We start from the raw sequence: 22,421 nt of genomic DNA, 5'->3' as shown, positions 1-22,421 counted from the left end.
CTGGCCTGGGAACTGGGCAGATGCCAAACATATCTCTTTAATAATGGTCCGTAAGGAGCTCAGAGCCTCCACGGTGTCCTGAAAAGAGGAGGGCTAGAGTGGGGAGGGTCAGGGCAGTGTGGAGGTGGATCTGATGCTCATGGTCAGATTCTGGCAGTTGAAATGGAGACATTTAGAGCCTGGAGAATTTGCGAAAGGCTCTCACCTTGGGGCTCTATGGAGCCCATATGTGGTCATGATTCATCTGTAAATCTGTCTATGCTGAGTCAGCCCAAACTCACATTTCAGGGCCTGGGAAGGGAGCCACAGGGGAGGAGCAGTAGGAGAAAGAAATGGATTTAAGGTTTAAGAGAGAAAACAGCAAGGGCTGGAGGGATTTCAGTGCATTTAAAAACAAACTTTATAAAAAATGAAATGCAATTAGTAAATTGAAATCACATCCAGATTTAGTCTAACTGAGGTCTTTCTTCCTCCATGTAGAATAAGTCAGACTGGACTGACAAAGAGTAGACATACTTGATATTAAAAACTGGCAACATTCAAGAGCCCTGTAAAACCTCAAAGCAGGAGAAAGAATCCAATCTATTACTTGGCTGGAAGGCCCACTGTCATGGGTAATGTATCAAAAGATGACAAATATTTTGGCCATATGTGTGCCTCTCTGTTCTCACTGAGGCAGGAATCTTGCCTTCCCTATTTCATAATTTAGTGGTAATTTACCACTCCCAATATTATTAACACTCAGTAGTCAACTGATTTACAGTCCAGTGCAGGGTTCCCAGTCTTTCTTTCTTTCTTTTTTTTTTTTATGAGACATGTAGGATGGATGGTATTCATACGCACAGTATACTCTCTAATGAATTCTCAGATTTTGACAAAATACACAAAAATAGCCATGCTGAAAATTCATTTTCTTCATGTATCATAGTCATATTCATCATATATCAAAAACTTCTGCTCCCTTCAGGTAACATGAAGAGTGGTAACTCTAGCCCATTCTTGCCCATTCATAAAAGCATTTGGGAATGCAAATGACCAACAGTGAGGGTGTTACAGGAACAATCTTGAATTTATTTGCATTTACTTTTTAGAAAACTAACTGTTCATAAACTTTGGTATTTCATCTCCTATAATAACAAATTATTGCTATGCACTGTTCAACTGCTCTGGACATACCATTGTGTCTTGACATCATGGTTGAGGGTTCTTAGTCTAGGTCAGTATTCCAAACTCAGAGTGCAGGTCTTGGGTGAGGTAAGGGAAGCTTGGAATTTTAGGAAGGCGTCCACAAATCCATGGATACACCAAACATTACAGCACTCTAGATAAATAGACAGTCATCTTGTGTGTACATTACCACTTTTCAAATGTATACAAGTGTATAGGAATTAATAAAATTAAAATAATTTAAAGACTTTGCTGAATTCATAGTAGCTCTTTATCATTATATGTTTTCCCAGTCAGGAACTATCAAAGTACAATCTTAACATGATTAGGGGCTACAGTATAGAGAAGGGAAAGCAGATGAAAGAATTAAGGTTTCCAATTGCATATGAAGGTCCATATTTTAAGACAGGGAAGTGGACAAAGGACAGCAGCAGGAAATTAGACCAGCGTTTCTCAAAGTGAGGTCACTGGATTACCAGTATGGAACTCTCTAGAAGTTGCTGGTCGAAATCTCTAGAGGTGTGGGTCCTTCATGAGCTCTTATTGAGTTTAACTGTGTCTGAGAATCACAATCACTGGGTCAGAATGCACTGTGAAAAAATGCTTTTTTAACATACTAATAATACTGAGATACTACAAAATTTTCTCTAAGAGGTTTTAAAAGAAGATAGAGAAATATGCTTGCTTGATGACAGGACCATCTCAAGATGACCCATCTCTAGAGACCAGATGTCCACTCCCAGACCATATTTTAGGCATTTTCTTGGTCACTGGAGTATACTGGAGACAAGGTTCAGAAGGGGCATGGGATTCCCCACATAGTTATAGTCTCTATGTTGTTTTCCAAAAGCACCCGAGGGGTTGGAGGCTTGCAAAACAGGAAGATGATGGCCTTTGCCAAAGTAACTTCCAATTAGATAATGAAATTATTCTGTTTATAGACTTTACAGAGATCTGAAATACCACTAATCTTTCTTTTGGAGGGACTATGGGAAGCTCTCTGACAAAGACAGATTTTTAAAAATGGCTTCTTGGCAATAGTTTCAGCTTAGAAGTAGATAAATTATTGATTAGAAATAGAATGAATGTCAAATCTCTTCAAGACTCTATGACAATATCTAGGAACAAGAATTCTTTTCTATAGAAATCTAAAAAACAAAAGCAAAAACAAACCCCCAAACACATAGACTTTTGAGAACTATTTAGGAGGCACTGAAAACTCCAAGTGAAAAATAGCTTTTTACCAGACCCAAGGAGGAACAGGTAGAATCAGCAAATATCCAACAACAAGAATCCATATGTAAAAATCCTTTAAGGCAAACCTCTGGGATAAAGACAAGACAGTTCAGCAGTCAACTTCACAGTTCATGGTCATGGTTAGGAGCACAGAACCTGAGGTCAGACACAGATCTGCTACTTAATCCCAGATTCATCCCTGAGCAGTTTGTGTGGCTTGGGTAAGTGACTTAAATCTTTAAACCACAGTTTCCTCATCTGTAAAATGGGAATCATGATAATAGTACACTCCTCTGACCCTCTCTTACAGTTAATTGTGAGGATGAGTCAAGTGAAAAAAGGCAGACCACACTAGGTGCACAGAGTAAGTACTGATGCATATTAACAATAATTGTTATTATATTTCTACTACTTTTATTTTTTTTTTCAACGTTTATTTATTTTTGGGACAGGGAGAGACAGAGCATGAACGGGGGAGGGTCAGAGAGAGAGGGAGACAGAGAATCGGAAACAGGCTCCAGGCTCTGAGCCATCAGCCCAGAGCCTGACGCGGGACCCCAAGATCGTGACCTGGCTGAAGTCGGACGCTTAACCGACTGCGCCACCCAGGTGCCCCATTTCTACTACTTTTAGTAACAAGCCAAGGGTTTTCTGTAATGTCAAGATATTCAGGGCATACAGAAAGAGTTTTTTCTGGGGTGAGGGGAAGGGAGGTGTTTGCTCAGGAACATTAAACTTGTGGGTTTAAATTCTGCATGTCCTTGAAGTCCATCCTGTGACATTAAACATTCCCCAGGGACTTTCTCCTTTTCCCAACTTCTAATAGCACATATTCCCATCCTTGTCCCAACATTTGCCAGCTCATTTTATTCTGTCTTAGATTTTCTTTCAATGGTTTCATATGCACAAACTCCATCTCCCTAGCCAGACTTTAAACTTCTCCTGGGTTCAGGTCATACCATACCTCTCTTCCCTTATCTCTCAGAGCTTGATGCATAGTAGGAACATGGGAGAGAAACAGAAGTAAGAGACTGTATATGTGTAGGTGGCTCTCAGGGCCCCACCTCTCTGTCCTCCAAATAACAACAAAGATAATAAACAGGTTAATAATAAGTCTTCTGGCTGCTGAGTGTCCCTGGGCCTGGCACTGTTTAAATGCCTTCTCTCATCTGACCTTCGACAGCACCCCAGGAATGTGTGCTGGCGGCTGCTGAGAGAGCCATAAAGAGAACAACAAACTGAGGGCAGTGTTGCAAGCCCTGACTACTCATACAGCCATGTTCAGAACACATCAAGCAGGTATGGTTACCTTCAAATCCCTGAATGAAAGATACTGAGCCCACTCCCTCTTTTCCCAATACAATACAACTGATGGTTTCAGTGGCCCTATTATCAGTTGGGATCCCAAAGCAGAGACTCTTACAAAGAGGAGGTTTGTCAGAGTTTGAGCCTCCTCCCTTTCACATGTTTCTGATATGTCCCTTCAAGGTTGACCACAACCTACTGCAACTCAGACATATATCTCAAAGATTTTTAAGAAACAATGCTTATGTTCATGTGAGGCCTTCTGAGAGTTTCCTATTCTATTTAAATCTTTCACTGAAAATGAGAATGTGAAGAAATTGGAACCCATATACATCACCAGTGGGAATGCAAAATGGTGCAGTCTCTTTGGAAACAGTTTGGCAGTTTCTCAAAATCTTAAATGTGCAGTTATCAGATGACCTAAAAATTCTAGTCCTAGGTATATATCTAAGAGAAATGAAACTGAAAATCCATACAAAAACTTACACATGAATATTCATAGCAGCATTATTCATAGTAGCCAAAAGGTAAAGATAAACCAAATATCCATCAACTGATGAATGAACATACAAACACAATGCGTATCCACAGAATGGAATATTATTCAGCCATAAAGAGGAATAAAGTACTGACACATGGTACAACATGGGTGAATCTTGAAATCATTACATAAGTGAAAGAAGCCCAGTCGCAAAACACCACAGACTGCATGATGTCACTTATAGAAATTGTCAAGAATAGGGAAATCTACAGAAATAGAAAGTAAATTTTATTGGTTGCTGCTGGGAGGAATGTGGGGAGAATGAGGAGTAGGTATGGGTTTCTTTCTGGGTGATAAAAATGTTCTAAAACTAAATTGTGGTGATGGTTGCAAAGTTCTGTGAATGTACAGAAAAACACTGAACTGTACACTTTAGAGGCATGAATTATAGTATGTAAATTATATGTCAATAAAGCTGCTTAAAAATGATGGTTGTGATTCAATCAATTGATTTCACCACTCAAATAGGTCACAGCACAGTCGAAATGACTGTCCTAGAGCATGCTGCCTGGCCCCATGCCCCCGCCCATGCCTCCTCTTCATGAGAATCACTGCTTGACCCCGAGAGCTGGGGAGACTGTAGTCTTCGGGTGGGTGGATGGACAGGCAGACGGAGAGGGGGTGAATGTGAGGAAGGAGGGGTGAAAGCCATCTGTGCCATGATAGCCATCATCCTTACTCAGTTAAGGAAACTGGACTGCATTTTCACAGCACATGCACAGGAAAAAGACCACATTGCTCAGTCTCTCGAACAGTTGGGGTGGCCATGAAAACAGATCCTTTGGTAAGATCTCTCAAAGAGCTCTGGAAGGGCTGACTCAGCCAGGATGGGTGTCTGCTTTGGTCCCTTGCTGTTTCTCTTCTCCCTGCCTTGATTCAAACATGATGGCTCAATCTCTGAAAGCCACCTAATGACCCAGAGAATGGAAGGTGGTTCTAAGTCTGTCAAAGCAAAGGACAGCAGGGAGGGGTGCCTGGGTGGCTCAGTCAGTTGAGCATCTGACTTTGGCTCAGGTCATGATTTTGCATTTGTGGGTTTGAGCCCCAGGTTGGGCTCTGTACTGACAGCTCAGAGCCTGGAGCCTGCTTCAAATTCTGTGTCTTCCTTTCTCTTTGCTCCTCCCCCCACCTCAAAAATAATAAACATTAAAAAAAAAAAAAAGGACAGAGGGGACGAGGTCTCTGTCTTCTTCAGTTAACCTGGGATGCCCACTTCTGCACTTTTTAAAAAGTTTATTTATTTATTTTGAGAGAGAGAGCGAGAAAGAGACACATGTGAGCAGGGAAGGGGCAGAAAGAGAGAGAGAGAGAGAGAGAGAGAGAGAGAGAATCCCAAGTAGGCTCCACAGTATCAGTGCAGAGCCCGACACAGGGCTCAATCTCATGAACTGTGAGATCATGACCTGAGCTGAGATCAAGAGTAAGATGCTTAACCGACTGAGCCACCCAGGTGCCCCTCTATACTTCTTTTATGTAACTAAATAAATCCCAAATTTGTTTGTGCCACTGAGTTGTCTCTGGTAACAGTGGTCAAAGGTATTTATAAATGATATGTCATCTAAATGAAGAAAAATTCCTCTCCATCATATATGAGCCAAGGATAGACCTCTTAAGAAACAGCAGCTACTCTCCCACCCAGGACTTTCTGCCTCCCTTGCCTTCTGGAAGAACTTCTACCTGAGTTCCACGTCCAAAGGAAGGTGAGAAACCAAATACCTTGTGATTTTAAATATCCGCAGTAGCCGGACACATCTCAGCACAGAGATGCCCAAGGGAGACATGATCTTGGTCTCCACCAGGATGGTCTCCAGAATGCCCCCACACACGATGAAGCAGTCAAAGCGGTTGAAGAGGGACACAAAGTAGGCCTGCAGGCCCAGGCTGTACATCTTTAGCAGCATCTCCGCAGTGAAAAGGGCCAGTAGTGCCTTGTTGGCCGTGTCTGGTGGGTTCCAGACGGGGGTAGGATCCCAACACAGATGTGAGAGTGGGGAGAGGGGGGAGGAGGAGAAAGAAAACAGTAATTATCACCACTGGAGAAAAAGCCAGATGCTTCCCTTCCCAGCCAGGACACCTCTCCCATATGTTGCTGCCAGAACAGAACAATTGGGGCCAAAGTGACAAGAAAGGGGTATCTAGTAATAATCACAGTAAATATGTATCGAGGATCTACCATGCATCAAAGGCTTTGTGTGCTGATCTTCTTTATTCCTCCCAGCAGCTTTTCAGAGATGAGAAGTGAGGTTCTGAGAGGTAAGTAATCTGCCCAAACCAATCAGCCAAAAGGGGGAGCCAAGTCACCCATCTGCCCTCTACACTGGGAGACTGTCCACCTCCCAGCATTCTGGAATGCAGCCCCTGTGTCTGCCTGACTCCCTGGGCATGGAGCTGAGGCACTGGCTAAGGAGGTCCTCTTCTAGGGGTTCAGGGAAGGGTACTAACTGCCCATTGAGGACAGCTCCTTGTGCTCAGGCCACTACTGTCCTCTTTCTTGGCTTTTTGCTCACCTCATCCTCACACGTTCTGGCAGGTCCACCTGCAGGCTATTGTATTGAAAATCCATTCTGGGAAGTTGGCAGCCAAGGGTTGAGATAGCCAAACAGGGGGCAGCATGTGTCCTTGTCACCTGGACCCAACGGTGACTGTTGGGGTAGGCAGATGGTGTGGGCCTACATAGGTGAGCCACATCTGTTTATAATGAGGTTGCACATTTTACTATTGGGCTTGCAAGCTGTCAGGCCCTTGGTATCTCCAGCATGGTGCCTGCCAAGAGCCACGGCCACTGGCAATTTTCCCATCAACCTTGTGCCTGTGACCATTCCCTCCCTGGGATTTAGGGCTAAGTTAACAAGAGTAAAGCAGGATAGTGCCAGGGGCTGCCTCTCACCTTGGACCTCCGTGAGCCAGTGGGGCTGGTTGTAATGTTCTGAGGCGATGGTGAGTGTGTTGAGGAACACCAGGAAGATCACAAGCCAGTAGAAGACATTAGACTTGACTGCAGCACGACACTTCCTTCTGCAGAACCGATTCCACCGACGCCAGTAGCGGCTGGAAAAGGAGCAAGGAGAGAGGGATGGGGAGGGAGGTGACTGTGAAATTCAGATTTTTTCCAATATGAAAGGTACCATAGTGGTTTCCTTTCTTCCCTTAATGGACTTGGCCTCACCAGAGCAGTACAATCTGGTGGCAAACAGATAAGCTTCATGTCAAGTTAACCAGGATCTGTCACTTGTGTGGCCTCAGGTGTAGCCCTGCCCCTTGTAAGCTTTGATTTTTCCCATTTGTAAAACAGGAATAGGGCCAAGCTCACAGGGTTGTTGTACAGATCAATAAAATCCATATATATATATATATATATATATATATATATATATATACCATATATTGCATCTGGTATAAATAGATATTTTTTATAATAATAGCATTATTCAAAATTATATTGCAAGTATTAGGAGAATTATTAGTAGTGATGGTAGGAATAGGACTAGTAATGTCTACCATTAATGAAACTTCATCTATGCCTGTTACCATATTAGGCACTTTCCATGCCTTCTCTTTAATTCTTTAAATAACCCTGAAAAGCAGGTGTTATCCTGATTTTGAGGAGGAGTAAATTAAGGGCCATGGAGGTTGAATACCTTGATTAATATCACACAGTGGCAGAGCCAGATTTGGTTCTCCCCAGTCTCTCCCCAGTCTCTCGCCCAGATGCTGCCTCATCTGTAAAGTGTAAGGGCTGAATCTGGATCAGAGGTTCTTTGCCTTTATGGGGTTATGGAATGTTTTCAGACTCTGATGAATGTTTAGATCCTCTGTTCAGAAAAGAGCATACACGCACACACGCATACATACACACACATCTCTGCATACTAGTTCATACAACAGCACATGGACCCCTGGAAGCTTAGCTATGGTCCTTAAAATGTTCCTTTGGTCTCTTGGTTAGGGACTTCTGTCAATGATTCTCAAACCTGGCTGTACATAAAATTACCTGGGGAAGCTTAAAAAAACAATCATAACCTCCCACTAGTACCTAGGCTCCAACTCCAAATCAATTAAATCTGATTTTCTGGGGGCTGGCTATTTTTTAAAGCTCCCCAGAGGGTTCTAATCTATAACCATGGTTGAGAACCATTAAGCTAGATTAAACCAAGGAGTCACTCACATTTTTAAATTCTATGGTGCAGGAGTTTATAGCTTTCCCAAATTTCATCCTTATTAGATACAGAGAAAATACATAGCTATGTTTGGTAGTTCCATTGACCAAACATTTAATAAATGCTGACAGTAGCAACAAAGGAGAGAAGGAAGGGGATCGTGGAGAAGTGCCTGGGAGGGAGACTTACAGAGGCCACCTTAATGATTTCCAGAGAGAGAATGATGGAATTTGATTTTAGAAAACCAACTAAACAACAAAACAGCTTCTAGATCAGAGGTAGTATGAGAAATATTCTTTTGACCATCTGGGCTGGAGATGATGAAGGCAGTAGCTTTATTAATGGAAAAGAGGACACTGAGTTGACACTCCACAATTTTGGAGGCAGAATCAATAGGACTTTGAGCTTGACTGGATGTGCAAGGTAAGAGAGAAAGGTATGGAAAGACAGCCAAAACTTCTAGCTGGGGTGATTTGGAGAGTGGCACCTCTAGCCAATATAGGTACAGACAAGGAGAAGCAGTGCTCTGGGCAGGGAGGTTGCTATGAGGGGAAAGTAGGGGCGCCCAGCTCAGGAAATAGATTTGAAGTGCTTGCAGGTCATGTATATAGAGAGACCCAACAGGCAGTCAGAAGGCAGTGCCCCTGTGTGGGTAATAAAGTAGGCAGGGAAGGAACAAAGAAGCATCTTGGAACAATAGTCCATGAATATCTGTATTCACATCTGTATTCTACGTTTCTAGAAATGCAGATCCTTGCTACTATGGATTCATCCACCCACCCCCAAACTGACTTTCAAGACAGCTTGACTTCGGGGCGCCTGGGTGGCGCAGTCGGTTGGGTGTCCGACTTCAGCCAGGTCACGATCTCACGGTCTGTGAGTTCGAGCCCCGCGTCAGGCTCTGGGCTGATGGCTCAGAGCCTGGAGCCTGTTTCCGATTCTGTGTCTCCCTCTCTCTCTGCCCCTCCCCCGTTCATGCTCTGTCTCTCTCTGTCCCAAAAAATAAATAAACGTTGAAAAAAAAATTAAAAAAAAAAAAAAAGACAGCTTGACTTCATTTATGTTTTCACTCTGTATTTTCTACCTACTGTCTGTGGAAAATCCTGTTACCAAATCTTTGTTAAAATCTATTAGGAGACTAGAAAAGTGAGAAGTACATTTAAGAAGAGAACTGTTTCCTCAGAACTGCAGACAGAACTTAGTTTTTGGCTTGCAGAACAGGGAGGGAAGGAAGAATTAATCACATAGTGTTCTGATCTGACCCTACCTCATCATGGGTACTTGAATGCCATCTCTAGTGTGTGCTATCTCTTTGTAGGGGATACTTACATGCTACTTGGGGGTAATTCACTATATAGAGAAGAAATGCATTGGGGTCAGAAAATCAAGGTTTCGAAATGCACGTAGGGAGGCTTACATCTTCCTAGACATACCACCCTGGGTAAGAATGAAGATGAGGGAGGCTGAGGAGAGGGGCAAAGGAGTGGGACAAGGGGTTCTTGGTGGTCCTCTGGAGTTTGCCAGCTCTCGGTACTGAGGAGTCTTATCTTGACAGGACAGGACACTGATTCTTCCCTATTATTGTGGTTATTAATACTGTAGAAAAATTTGGTGCAATTTTTTCCTAAAAAATGAATTTTCAGGACAAACTTCTATCTGGTCTTAAATAGCTTACACTGTAGTTTCAAAGAATATTTTAAATAGATATAATTTTATGTTACAGAAATCACTGATAATTGTGATTCAGAGTCCAAAGAATCAAGTTTGCATTTCTTTACAGTATATAAAAATGGACTTGGAGTCAGTTTAATACTGAGAACTTGATTAAGTTCCTCTTGTCCCAAGTTTTGGATACGAGGTACCACATAGTCAGGCCTATCCCATGGGTCTAGAACTGCCTGACTCGCTGAAGGAGTGGCTGTCGGATAGGGTAGTGGCTGTTAAATGTGCTGTTCCTGTGCACATCCATTCAGGGGAGTCACATGGATTTGGGCTGGGGTGGGGGTGGGGGTAATTACTATCCAGAGAAAGTATTTAAAGATAATTATACACCTCCCACTCTTCAAAATATAGCTTTGCTTGACAACTGGTTTCCTGGCAACACTTCCTACTGTATAATAAATGTAATGATTTATTAGAATGTGTAAATTTATTTGTGTGTTTACATACACACGGAGGATATAGAAATTAAATGATAAAATAGGGAGGAGAAATTTGCCTGCTATTCATGTTCCCTTCACACTAAGCACAAAAGTCATTTACTCTAGAAATAGAAGTTCCCATATATAGACATAGGACAGAAAGGTGGACATGAATGTGCCTAATCTACTTCTTCAAAATTCTGTATCATTGCATCCCCATGGGAAAGTTCTGCTCACTCACCCTGGGATCCACCTTACCTTTTCCTAATTCTGGGCCTTACTCTTGCCTTTCCACCTACATGGACTGTCCCCACAACTGCCAGGACCTTCCCTTCCTATGTCCTGCCATTCTTTAGGGCTTAGCTCAAGTCCCAGCTTCTCCGTGGTGAAATTTTCTAGTTTTCCCAGACTTAGTACTCCTGTCACACTTATTGTCTGCATTACTCATTTTAGTTATACATTAAGGAAATAAGTATTAAACACCTATCATGGGATAGGTAATAGATATTCAACAGTTAACAGGATAGACAGTCTTTGCATAAAACTCATGCTTAAAGACCCTTGTAAGCAATGAAAGAGTTTGCTTACCACCAAGGCAGGCTTCACAGAGGTGCCACAGGAACACACCAAAGGGCCTCCTAGCCAGGGGTGGAGGAGCCAGCAAAGGTTACCCAAAAGAAATGATTTCTCATTTCCCCATATTGTCAGTTATCTTTTAGTATATGGTTCTTGCCTCTCCAGTGAGATCATAGGATCCTTGAGGGAAAAAGACTATGTCTTACACTTTGCTATAGACCCACAGTACTTAGTGCAGTCCATTTCACATGGTAAGGACATTTGACTGATAGGTTGGTAGAACAGCAGAGACAAACTCTATGCAGATTTACTAACGTCTTGCTGAAGACAAGACTTGAGAGCCTGGAGCTCTTGTGACCCAGGGATGAAAGTGGGGTGAGGAAAGGGCAGTGTTACTAAAAGAGTTTGCTTGGCATATAATTTTTGTCAGGCATCTAGAAGAGTAGACAACAGCAAAATGGTGGACATTTCAGGCTCTTTCTAGCGGCTAGAATAAGTTCCTATCTTTTCTTTAACTGGGAACAAGCAACACAGAAAATGATTAAATTTAACTCTTTTATACTATATGTAAGTAACTTAAAATGGACTATCAGAGATTAGGAAAATTTATATATGTGCCTTGTCCTTGCTGCTCATTTCACTGAAGATGGGGCAAGACAGTCCTTCCAGATTTTAGAACCCCATGGGGTTCACTTCAGAACTCTGTAAAGTCAAGATCTGAAAACTCCAACAGGTTATCTGATTAATCCCTGAAAGTTGCATAAGACTTTCTAAATAACTTGTTCCCTAACTGTTTAAATCCTATTCTGAACCATGATGCCCAAATGTTGCAAAATTCGTTATTGTAACTAATTCCTCAAAGTGGAGACTTGGCTTACAAAAAGAATCCCCTAATATTGCCTGAACATTATAAGTTGATTATAATTTGCTGAGTTTCCTCTAAAGTTTCTCTTCTAATATTTCTTTTAAATAAACCATGACTTTGTATCATTCTGTATTGCAAATGTCTGGAAATTCAAATTGTCTTATTTGTCATTGTTAAACTGAGAAAATGATCAGGACATTTTGTTAAAACTTAAATTTTAGAATCTTTTTAAAGAGTAAAACAGGCTCTTCACTGTTTACAAAGTTATTCTGAGTTGCAAGAATTCCCTCTCCATTTCCCCCCTGTACTACTATGCTTTTCTCCTGTATGCTCCCATTCAATCATGGCTGCCATAATCAGGCAGAAAGTACGAAGATACATTCTTCTTGCATCTGTAGTGGAAATCCTAGCAGCAGACTGAAATAATTCCAGATCTACTTTGATAATTTTCATGACATTTTCAATCCATTGCCCTGCTTTGCTATTCCTTAAACACACAACATCAGTGGACTGTAGAATCTAGACTAGAGGGTTGCCATTTTGTATCTTCTCAGACCTTTTAGGGCCACCCCATCTGGTGCAGTAGCTACTAGCCACATGTGGCTCTTGAGCACTTGAAATTGGCTAATCCAAACTGAAACATGTAGTAAGTGTAAAATAAACGCTGTATTTAAAAGATTTAGTACAAAAATTAATGTAAAATATCTCAATTTTTATATTAAACAGGAGTTAAGATGGCAGAGGACTAGGAGGACCCTAAGCTTGCCGCATCCCTCAAACACAGATAAATATCAAACCATCATGAACACCCAATATCTGAAGGCTAAGAGAGCAAAACTGCACAACAAGAGGTAGAAAACAGCCACACTGTGGAAGACAGGAGCTGCAGAGAGTTGATTTGGGGGAGAGAAGAGTTGCAGTTGCCACAATGGGGACAGAGTTCTGATATTGTAGAGAGTAGCAAAAGAGAAAGAAATAGAAGGAAAGAGTGAAAGTGCACGAAGGGAACTGTACAAGAAAAACTCTCCCCCAAAACCACTGTCTGGGAAAAGGAGAGCAGTGCAGTGGAAAGCTGAAAATTTTTTTTCAATATATGAAATTTATTGTCAAATTGGTTTCCATACAACACTCAGTGCTCATCCCAAAAGGTGCCCTCCTCAATACCCATCACCCACCCTCCCCTCCCTCCCACCCCCCCATCAACCCTCAGTTTGTTCTCAGTTTTTAAGAGTCTCTTATGCTTTGGCTCTCTCCCACTCTAACCTCTTTTTTTTTTCCCCTTCCCCTCCCCCATGGGTTTCTGTTAAGTTTCTCAGGATCCCACATAAGAGTGAAAACATATGGTATCTGTCTTTCTCTCTATGGCTTCCTTCACTTGGAAAGCTGAAATTTTGAAGGTCTGTGCCATTGCTAGGGTCATGCCTGGTGGGTTTGGTGGTGCTCTGGTGGGGAAGGAAGGTAGAGACCTAGGAGTGGGCAGCATGGTCTGAGAATTCCCTGGGTTGCATAGAGATAAACAGTTTCCCTGCTTGGAGTGCATTTGGGAGTGGTGGCATGTCCCCTCTGGGAACAAAAAAAGTGGCAGCACCAATGTGCTGCCCTGTTCCCTAGCATAGGAAAAAAGACACTGCCTAAGGACAACAAACCTTTGTCTGGAGTTGTGCTGTTCTTTACCATAAACTCTGAACCACTACACGATCTCGTGACCATTTTCTGAGACAAACCAGAAAATGGCAAAAACCTGGCTAGGCCCTCTCCCAGAGGATCAGCATGTGTTTGAGCCATACAGATCTCTAAAATTTGTAATTTTGAAACCTAGCTGCATGCCTGAGATAAAACACAGGAGTACTGTTCTACCTGGCAGACAGACAGCTCGGTCGCAGGCAGGGTGAAAGCAGGGATCTGGAAGAGGCTAGGGACACAAAAAAGGTGCTTGTCTGTTCTTTTGTGAGGGCTTTCTGAAGAGTGGTGGGCATGAACTCCCCACTCCGGGGACAAGAGAGTGGGGTGACACTATTCCCCCCACCCTAGCCCACCCATCAGCACTGATCAACTTCAGTGAGCAAAACAGCACTAGCAAGTGGAGGCTGTAGTTGCTTACACTAAGCTTTGCCCCCTGTACCCTGCAGGTGCATCTCTACTAGGACAAGTCAGTCTGAGATTCAGTGCAGCAGGCCACAGCCCCAGAAGACCAGCACAAACCCCTTGCATGCATCAAGTCTACTGATCATAGGATGCTGCAAAAGCTTCAGCTCTAGGGGAAATAGGATCTAGTTTCCTTTCTTTTCTTTTTTTTTTTTTTTTTTTTTTTTTTTTGGACCTCTTCTATCACTCTCAGGAGCAGGAATATAGGAGCAGGCTTTTCTAACAATCCCCCCCCCCCAAAACTAGTGACCCAGACAAAATGACAAGACAAAGGAATTCACCCCAAAAGAAAGAACAGGAAGAAGTTATGACCAGGGATTTAATCAATATAGATATAAGTAAGATGTCTGAACCAGCATTTAAGAAAATAATCATAAGGATATTAGCTAGGCTTGAGAAAAGCGTAGAACACACTAGAGAATCCCTTATTGCAGAGAAAAAAGAACTAAAAATTCGTGAGGCTGAAATAAAAAATGTAATAACCAAGATGCACAACCAAATGGATGCAATGACAATGAGGATGGACAAAGCAGAGGAATGAATCAGTGATATAAAAGATAAGATTATGAAAAATAATGAAGGTGAAAAAAAAGAGGGAAAGAAAGGTTTTGGATCATGAATGCAGACTTAGGAAACTGAGTGACTCCTTAAAGCATAATAATATTCATATTATAGAAGTCCCAGAAGAAGAAGATAAAGAAAAAAGAGGAGGAGGTTTACTTGAGTTAATTATAGTTGAAAACTTCCCTACTCTGGAGAAGGAAACAGACATTGAAATTCATGAAACACAGAGAACTCCCATTAAATTCAACAAAAGCCAGCCATCTCAAAGACATATCATAGTCAAATTCACAAAATACACAGACAATGAAAAAATCCTAAAAGCAGCAATGGAAAAAAAAAGTCCTTAACCTACAAGGGAAGACAGATCAGGTTCAGAGTAGATCTGTCCAAAGAAATGTGGCAGGCCAAAAGGTAGTGGCATAATATATTCAATGTGCTGAATGGGAAAAATATGCAGCCAAGAACACTGTATCCAGCAAGGCTGTCATTCAGAATAGGAGAGATAAAGAGTTTCCCAAACAAAAACTAAAGGATTTCGTGACCACCCAACCAGCCCTGCAAGATATATTAAAGAGGACTCTTTGAGTGGAGGAAAAAATACCAAAAAAACCCACAAAGATCAGAAAGAAAATAGAACATCACCAGAAACACCAACTGTACAGGTTAACACAATGGCACTAAATTAATATCGTTCAATAATCACTCTAAATGTAAATGCTAATGTACAGACTAAATGCAAATGTAAAGACTAAATGCTCTTATCAAAAGAATAGGGTATCAGAATGGATAAAAAAACAAGACTCATCTATATGTTGTGTACAAGGGACTCATTTTAGACCTAAAGAAATCTGTAGAATGAAAGTGAGGGGATGGACAACCACATATCATGGTAATGGTCGCCAAAAGAAAGCTGAAGTAGCCATAGTAGGGGACTTTAACACCCACTTACAACAATGGACAGATTATCTAAGCAGAAAATCAGCACACAGAAACAGTGACTTTGAATAAAACACTGGACTGCAAGGACTTAACAGATATATTCAGAACACTCATCCTAAAGCAGTGGAATCCATATTCTTTTTGAGTGCACATAGAACATTCTTCAGAATAGATCACATACTGGGTCACAAATCGGATCTCAACAAGCACAAAAGAACACAGCATCCAACTTTTCTGACCACAATGCTATGAAACTCAAAGTCAACCACAAGAGAAATTTGGAAAGACCACAAATACATGGAGGTTAAAGAATATCCTACTAAAGAATGAATGGATTAACGAGGAAATTAGAGAAGAAATAAAAAAAAAATACATGGAAGCAAATGAAAATGAAAACAGGACAATCTAGAACCTTTGGGATGCAGCAAAGGTGGTCCTAAGAGGGAAGTATATTGCGATTCAGGTCTACCTTGGAAAGCAAGAAAAGTCTCAAATACATAGCCTAACGACCTTACACCTTAAGAAGCTAGAAAAGAAACAGCAAATAAAGCCAGCAGAAGAAGGAAAATAATAAATATTAGAGCAGAAATGAATTATATAGAAACAAACAAAATAACCAGGTAGAACATATTAAAAAACTAACAACTTGTTCTTTGAGAGAATTAATAAAATTGATAACCCCTAGCCAGATTTATCAAAAAGAAAATAGAAAAGATGCAAATAGATAAAATCACGAATGAAAGAGGAGAGATCACAACCAACACCACAGAAATACAAACAATTATGAGAATATTCTGGAACAGAATTTTAAAAGACCCATAACCAGCAAATAAATTGAATCTGTAATAAAAAGTCCCCCAACAAACAAAAGTCCAGGGCCAGATGGCTTCTCAGGGGAATTCTACCAGACATTTAAAGAAGAGTTAATATCTAGTCTTCTCAAACTGTTCCAAAAAATATAAAGGGAAGGAAAACTTCAAAATTCACTCTATGAGGCCAATATCACCTTGATTCCAAAACCAGTCAAAGATCCCATTAAAAAGGAGAATTACAGGCCAATATCCATGATGAACATGGATGTGAAAATTCTCAACAAGATACTATCAAATTGAATCCAATAGTTCATTAAAAGAATTATTAGCCATATTCAAGTGGAATTTATTCTTGGGCTGCATGGGTGGTTCAATATCTGCAAATTAATCAACGTGATACCCTACATTAATAAAAGAAAGGATAAGAACCATATGATCCCCTCAATAGATGCAGAAAAGGCATTTGACAAAACATAGCATCCATTCTTGATAAAGGCCCTCAACAAAGTAAGTATAGATGGAACATACCTCAATATCATAAAAGTCATATATGAAAGACACACAGCTAATATCATCCTTAATGGTGAAAAACTGAGAGCTTTTCCTCTATGGTCAGAAATAAGACAGGGATGTCTGCTCTCCCCATTACTATTTAACATAGTACTGGAAGTCTTAGCTTCAGCAATTAACAACAAAAAGAAATGAAAGGCATCCAAATCAGCAAGGAAGAATTTACTATTTGCAGACAATATGATACTCTATGTAGAAAACCCAAAAGACTCCACCAAAAAAGAATTGCTAGAACTAATACATGAATTCAGCAAAGTTGCAGAATATAAAATCACTGTACAGAAATTGTTTGCGTTTCTATACACCAATAATGAAGTGCAGAAAAAGAAATCAAGGAATTGATCCCATTTGCAGTTGCACTAAAAACCATAAGATAGATACCTAGGAATAAACCTAACCAAAGAGGTAAGAGATCTGTACTCTGACAACTATAGAATACTTATGAAAGAAATTGAAGAGGACACAAAGAAATGTGAAAAAATTCCATGCTCATGGATTAGAAGAACAAACATTGTTAAAATGTGGACACTACCCAAAGCAATCTACATATTTAATGCAGTTTGTATCAAAATACCACTAACATTTTTCACAGAGCTAGAACAAACAATCCTAAAATTTGTATGAAACCACAAAAGAACCCAAATAGTCAAAGCAATCTTGAGAAAGAAAGACAAAGATGGAGGCCTCACAATTCCAGACTTTAAGCTATATTACAAAGATGTAGTCATCAAGACAGTATGGTACTGGCACAAAAACAGACATGTAGATCAGTTGAACAGAATAGAAAATCCAGAAATGGACCCACAACTATATGGTCAATTAGTCTTCAACAAAGCAGGAAAGAATATTCAATGGAAAAAAGACAGACCCTTCAACAAATGGTGTTGGGAAAACTGAACAGCAACATACAGAAGAATGAAACTGGACCATTTCTTACACCATACACAAAATAAATTAAAAATGGATGAAAGACCTAAATGTGAAACAGTAAACCATCAAAATCCTAGAGAAGAATATAGGCAGCAACCTCTTTGACCTTGGCTGTAGCAACTTCCTACTAGACATGTCACTGGAGGCAAGGGAAACAAAAGCAAAAAGGAACCATTGGGACATCATCAAGATAAAAACCTTCTGCACAGTGAAGGAAACAATCTACAAAACTAAAAAGCAACTGATGGGATGGGAGAAGATATTTGCAAATAACATATTAGATAAAAGGTTAGTATCCAAAATCTATAAAGAACTTATCAAACTCAACACCCCCCCCAAAACAAATAATCCAGTGAAGAAATGGGCAAAAGACATGAATAGACATTTTTCCAAAGAAGACATCCATATGGCTAACAGACACATGAAAAGATGCTCAACATCACTCATCATCAGGGAAATACAAATCAAAACCACAATGAGATACCACCTCATATCTGTCAGAATGGGTGAAATTAACAACATAGGAAACAACAGATTTTGGTGAGGATGCAAAAAAAGGGGGAACCCTTTTACACTGTTGGGAATGCAAACTGGTGTAGCCATTGTGGAAAAACAGTATGGAGGTTCCTCAAAAAGTTAAAAATAGAACTACTCTGTGATCCAGCAATGGCACTACTAGGTATTTACCCAAAGGATACAAAAGTACAGATTCAAATGGATACAAAAGTACAGATTGGGCTACATGCACCCTGATGTTTATAGCAGCATTATCAACAATAGCCAAACTATGGCAAGAGCCCAAGTGTCTACTGTCTGAATATGTGGTATGTGTACACACACACACACACACACACACGTATATATGTATGTACACACACATATATGTATATATGTAATGGAATATCACTCAGCCATCAAAAAGAATGAAAGCTTGCCATTTACAACAACGTGGATGGAGCTAGAGTGTATTATGCTAAGCGAAATACGTCAGTCAGAGAAAGACAAATACCATATGATTTCACTCATACGTGGAATTTAGGAAACAAAACAAATGAGCATATGGGAAAGGGAAAAAAAGAGAAAAAGAGGGAAGCAAACCATAAGAGACTCAAAGACAGAAATGCTGAAGTGTTGGAGGGAAGTGGGTGGGGGGATGGGCTATATGGGCAATGATCATTAAGGAGGGCACTTGTGATGAGCACTGGGTGTTACATGTAAGTGATGAATCACTAAATTCTATTCCTGAAACCAATATTACACTATATGTTAGCTAACAAGAATTCAAATAAAAATTTGGGAAAAAAACACCAAAAAGCAAAAACCAAACCAAAGCACACACAAAGAAACAAAGAATTTTATATTAATTACATGTTGCCATGATAATGTTTTTGATACACTGGGTTAAATAAATTATATTAGATTATTTTCACCTGTTTTTTTCTACTTTTTAACATGGCTACTAGAAAAAATTTTAAAATGTTTATGTGGCTCACATATTTCTATTCAACAGCCCTGCTGTAGAGCTACCTGCCCATGCCTAAGATATAATAGCTGAGCAGAAATAGAGTTTAGTATTCCTGGGTAGAACCTTATCACTAGTCTGGCACAGTGGTTAGCAGTATGGGACCTGGGTGTGGGTTCTCACTTGGCCATATGTAAGCCAGGTGACCATCTGCATCTCTCAGCCTCAGTATCCTCATCTGAAAATGGGTTGAACGATAGTGCCAAGTTACTAGTAGTGTGCCTTTTGGGAACAGAAAGTCTTCTCTCTGTGTCTCTGTTGTATCTTGAACAGTAGCTACAGAGGGAGGAACTCTTCCCAGAGATCAAATGGCTGGAATATAAGAGGTTATCAGCAGACAGCAGGTTGAGGTGAGTCTCAAAGCTTGGAAAAGAGTCCTGAGGTTTAGGGGGACCACTGTCCTGTTCCTCTCCTTTTTCAAAAGCACAGGTTACATTATGGGTCACTGAGTAAAAAAATGTTCCCAGTCTCCTGGATAATCTTTCACTAGACAGAGTCCATATAAAGATGTAATTTCTCTTTCAATCCTTTGGATCATCTTCATTCATTCATTCATGCATTCATTTGCTCATTTATGATTTATTCACTTGCATGTCATGAGAATGATATTTTGGAAATATTTTCAAATGGATTTTTACATCCCTTTACTCTTATTGTGTAGAAGCTTTGGAACTGTCAGGAACACGAATGCTTTCTCAGCTTTGGCTGTCAAATTAGATATTTTGTTTGAGTTTGTGTAAGCCTATTGTCTTACTAAGGCAAGACAATTCATTCATTCATTCGTTCACTCATCAGATATTAATTCAGTTCCTATTATGTATATGCCACTTCTTCAGATACTGAAGATAAAGCAGTAAAATTCAAGCATCACTGAGAGAAAAAGGGTTTTTAAAATATTTTTTTAGAACTCTCTTTTTCATGTACCAGCTAGGCCTGGTAGACTTGACCCTAGATTTTTTTTTTTTTTTTTTTTTTTTTTTATGTAAAGGAGGTCTTGGATTGAGAGAAAGAGGAAGGGGAGAAAGGCCTGCATTTTCCAGTTCTAGAAAATTATGGGAGAAAGAATGTATCAGAAATAGGGTGAAAATAAGACATCAGAGTCCTCACTTAATTCTCAGCCCAGGAGCCAAGTCTCAAGAGGTTGCAGAGGGTTGCTTTAGAAATACCCAAATAATCATGGGGAAGCCCGGAGACACTGAGGCTAGTGGTGGCCTCCATTGGGTATAGTATGGGGGGGCTGTCTGCAGCCCCCTGGGACAACATCAGTCTTTGACTCAGAGTTCTATTCAGGCTGGTAAAAATACAGCAGTGGGAGGCGGGTAGGTAGGTGAGCCTGCCATAGTGCTCTGGGTTTCCTGTAGCTTGTTTACGGAGTGTGAAGGACCTGGAAGTGTCCATGCACTCAGATGAGGTGTGGAGGTGGCTGAAGTCAGTGGACTGACAGACCTTGGAGGTCAGAGAGCAGAGGTAGAGATTTCAAGATCAAATGAAAATATGGGGGGACCCATGGACTCCAGAGGTAGATGTCTAAACTAGATGGATTGTTGCATCCCAGTAGGGGCCAGTTCAGAGAGAAGCCCAGACTAGCCATCATACAGGGGAGATAGGCAGAGGACTCAGAAGGATTCCAGGAGCAGCCCTCACCAAGGCCTGTTTACTTCCCAGGATCTTGAAGTTCCCTGCCCCCATGTATCCAGATTCCATCCTGGAGAAAAGCTGGCGAAATGGAAATATGAGAAACTGAACATTTCACCTTCAAGGACTATTTAAAGTATAACAGTGGGTTATATTTACCCAGCTGGACTAAAGTTTAGTGTTATTTATGCTCCTGCTACACAGTAGGTGAGGCTAGGGAAGCAAGATTAGATCAATTACAAAACATAAACAACAAATATTTTTGGCATGTAGAAGCTTTGTGGGAGAAAATTCACATCCCCACTCCACAAATCCATTCATTCTTCCATTCAACATACATGTATGGACAGCCTACTCTTGGACCAGCACTTAGCTAGGCTCTCTGAGGCATGCAGGGGCTATTGAAAAAGATAGGCCTATGAACCAATAACTGGAGTGTAGTATGTTAAGTGCTGTGATAGAGGTATGAATGAAGAAAGCACTATGAAAATGGAGAGAGGTGAGTAAATTCTCCTGGAGAGTTTGCAGAGAATGTGGTAGATGTAGTAACATTTGAGGTTCTTAACAAAAATCTGAATTCTCCGAATGAAAACATGTGGACACAGTGATTCAGGTAGAAGAAAGCCTACATGCAAAGGCCTTGAGGTCTGAGAGGACAGGGAACATTCTGGTGACTGCAAGAAATTAACCATTCCATGTGGTGGGAACAAAGACTATGTGCAGAGGAGCACGGGAGGTGAGGCTGGAAAGGCAGATCTGGGGCTGAAGACCACAGATCCTGTGAAGCAGAACAGTGTAGTTATCCTACGTGCATTCCATAGTCCTTACAGTTCATTTCTCACTGTGTTCCACAAACATGAAGTAGGCAAGAACAATAGCAAGTGTCCATATTACGTTTATTTTAATTGGACTTTATCTTATAAGGGAGACACATTGGGTTTCACAACCTCCTAGAGATGGTGCTGCCAAAAAGACTGGCAAAGAAAATTCAACAAATATCAACCCTTGAATTATATGCTGGATCTGATTTAGAGGACTTTTCTTCGTAGCTGTACAGAAGAGAGCATTTACTCCGTAGAAGAAAACCCTCACTGTACTGCCCCACCCGGTAGGTATTACCTTGGGCTACCCAAAAGCATAGGGAGAGAGCTGGTGGGCAGTAGGAAAGAAGATGAACATGCATCTCACTCACCTGAACTTTGATTTGGAAATCCGATGGCTGAAAGAGAAAAAGCAGATGTTACAAAATGACACATATGCATATTCTTCCATTTAAATTTTTTTTCAACGTTTTTTAATTTATTTTTGGGACAGAG

General features: G+C 40.7%; 1 protein-coding gene across 42 annotated transcripts in view; it reads right to left on the bottom strand.

Annotated features, from left to right (window-relative positions):
• Window positions 1-22,421, bottom strand: part of CACNA1C (calcium voltage-gated channel subunit alpha1 C) — a 767,747-nt gene that overhangs the window by 124,607 nt on the left and 620,719 nt on the right. For all 42 annotated transcript variants that reach the window (XM_086714435.1, XM_086714443.1, XM_086714446.1 and 39 more), the window contains 3 exons: window positions 22,298-22,324; window positions 7,137-7,297; window positions 5,966-6,191 (listed from right to left, as the gene is read on the bottom strand). In XM_086714435.1, coding sequence (XP_086570561.1) covers window positions 5,966-6,191; window positions 7,137-7,297; window positions 22,298-22,324 — 414 coding nt within the window. The remainder of the gene's footprint in view (window positions 1-5,965; window positions 6,192-7,136; window positions 7,298-22,297; window positions 22,325-22,421) is intronic.

The sequence above is a fragment of the Puma concolor genome, chromosome B4 (assembly GCF_028749965.1).
Source record: "Puma concolor isolate L17-30 chromosome B4, mPumCon1.1.hap2, whole genome shotgun sequence".
In the NCBI taxonomy this organism is placed as follows: Eukaryota; Metazoa; Chordata; class Mammalia; order Carnivora; family Felidae; genus Puma; species Puma concolor.
Note: the sequence above shows the minus strand (reverse complement) of the source record. Positions and strands in the feature narration are given on the sequence as shown.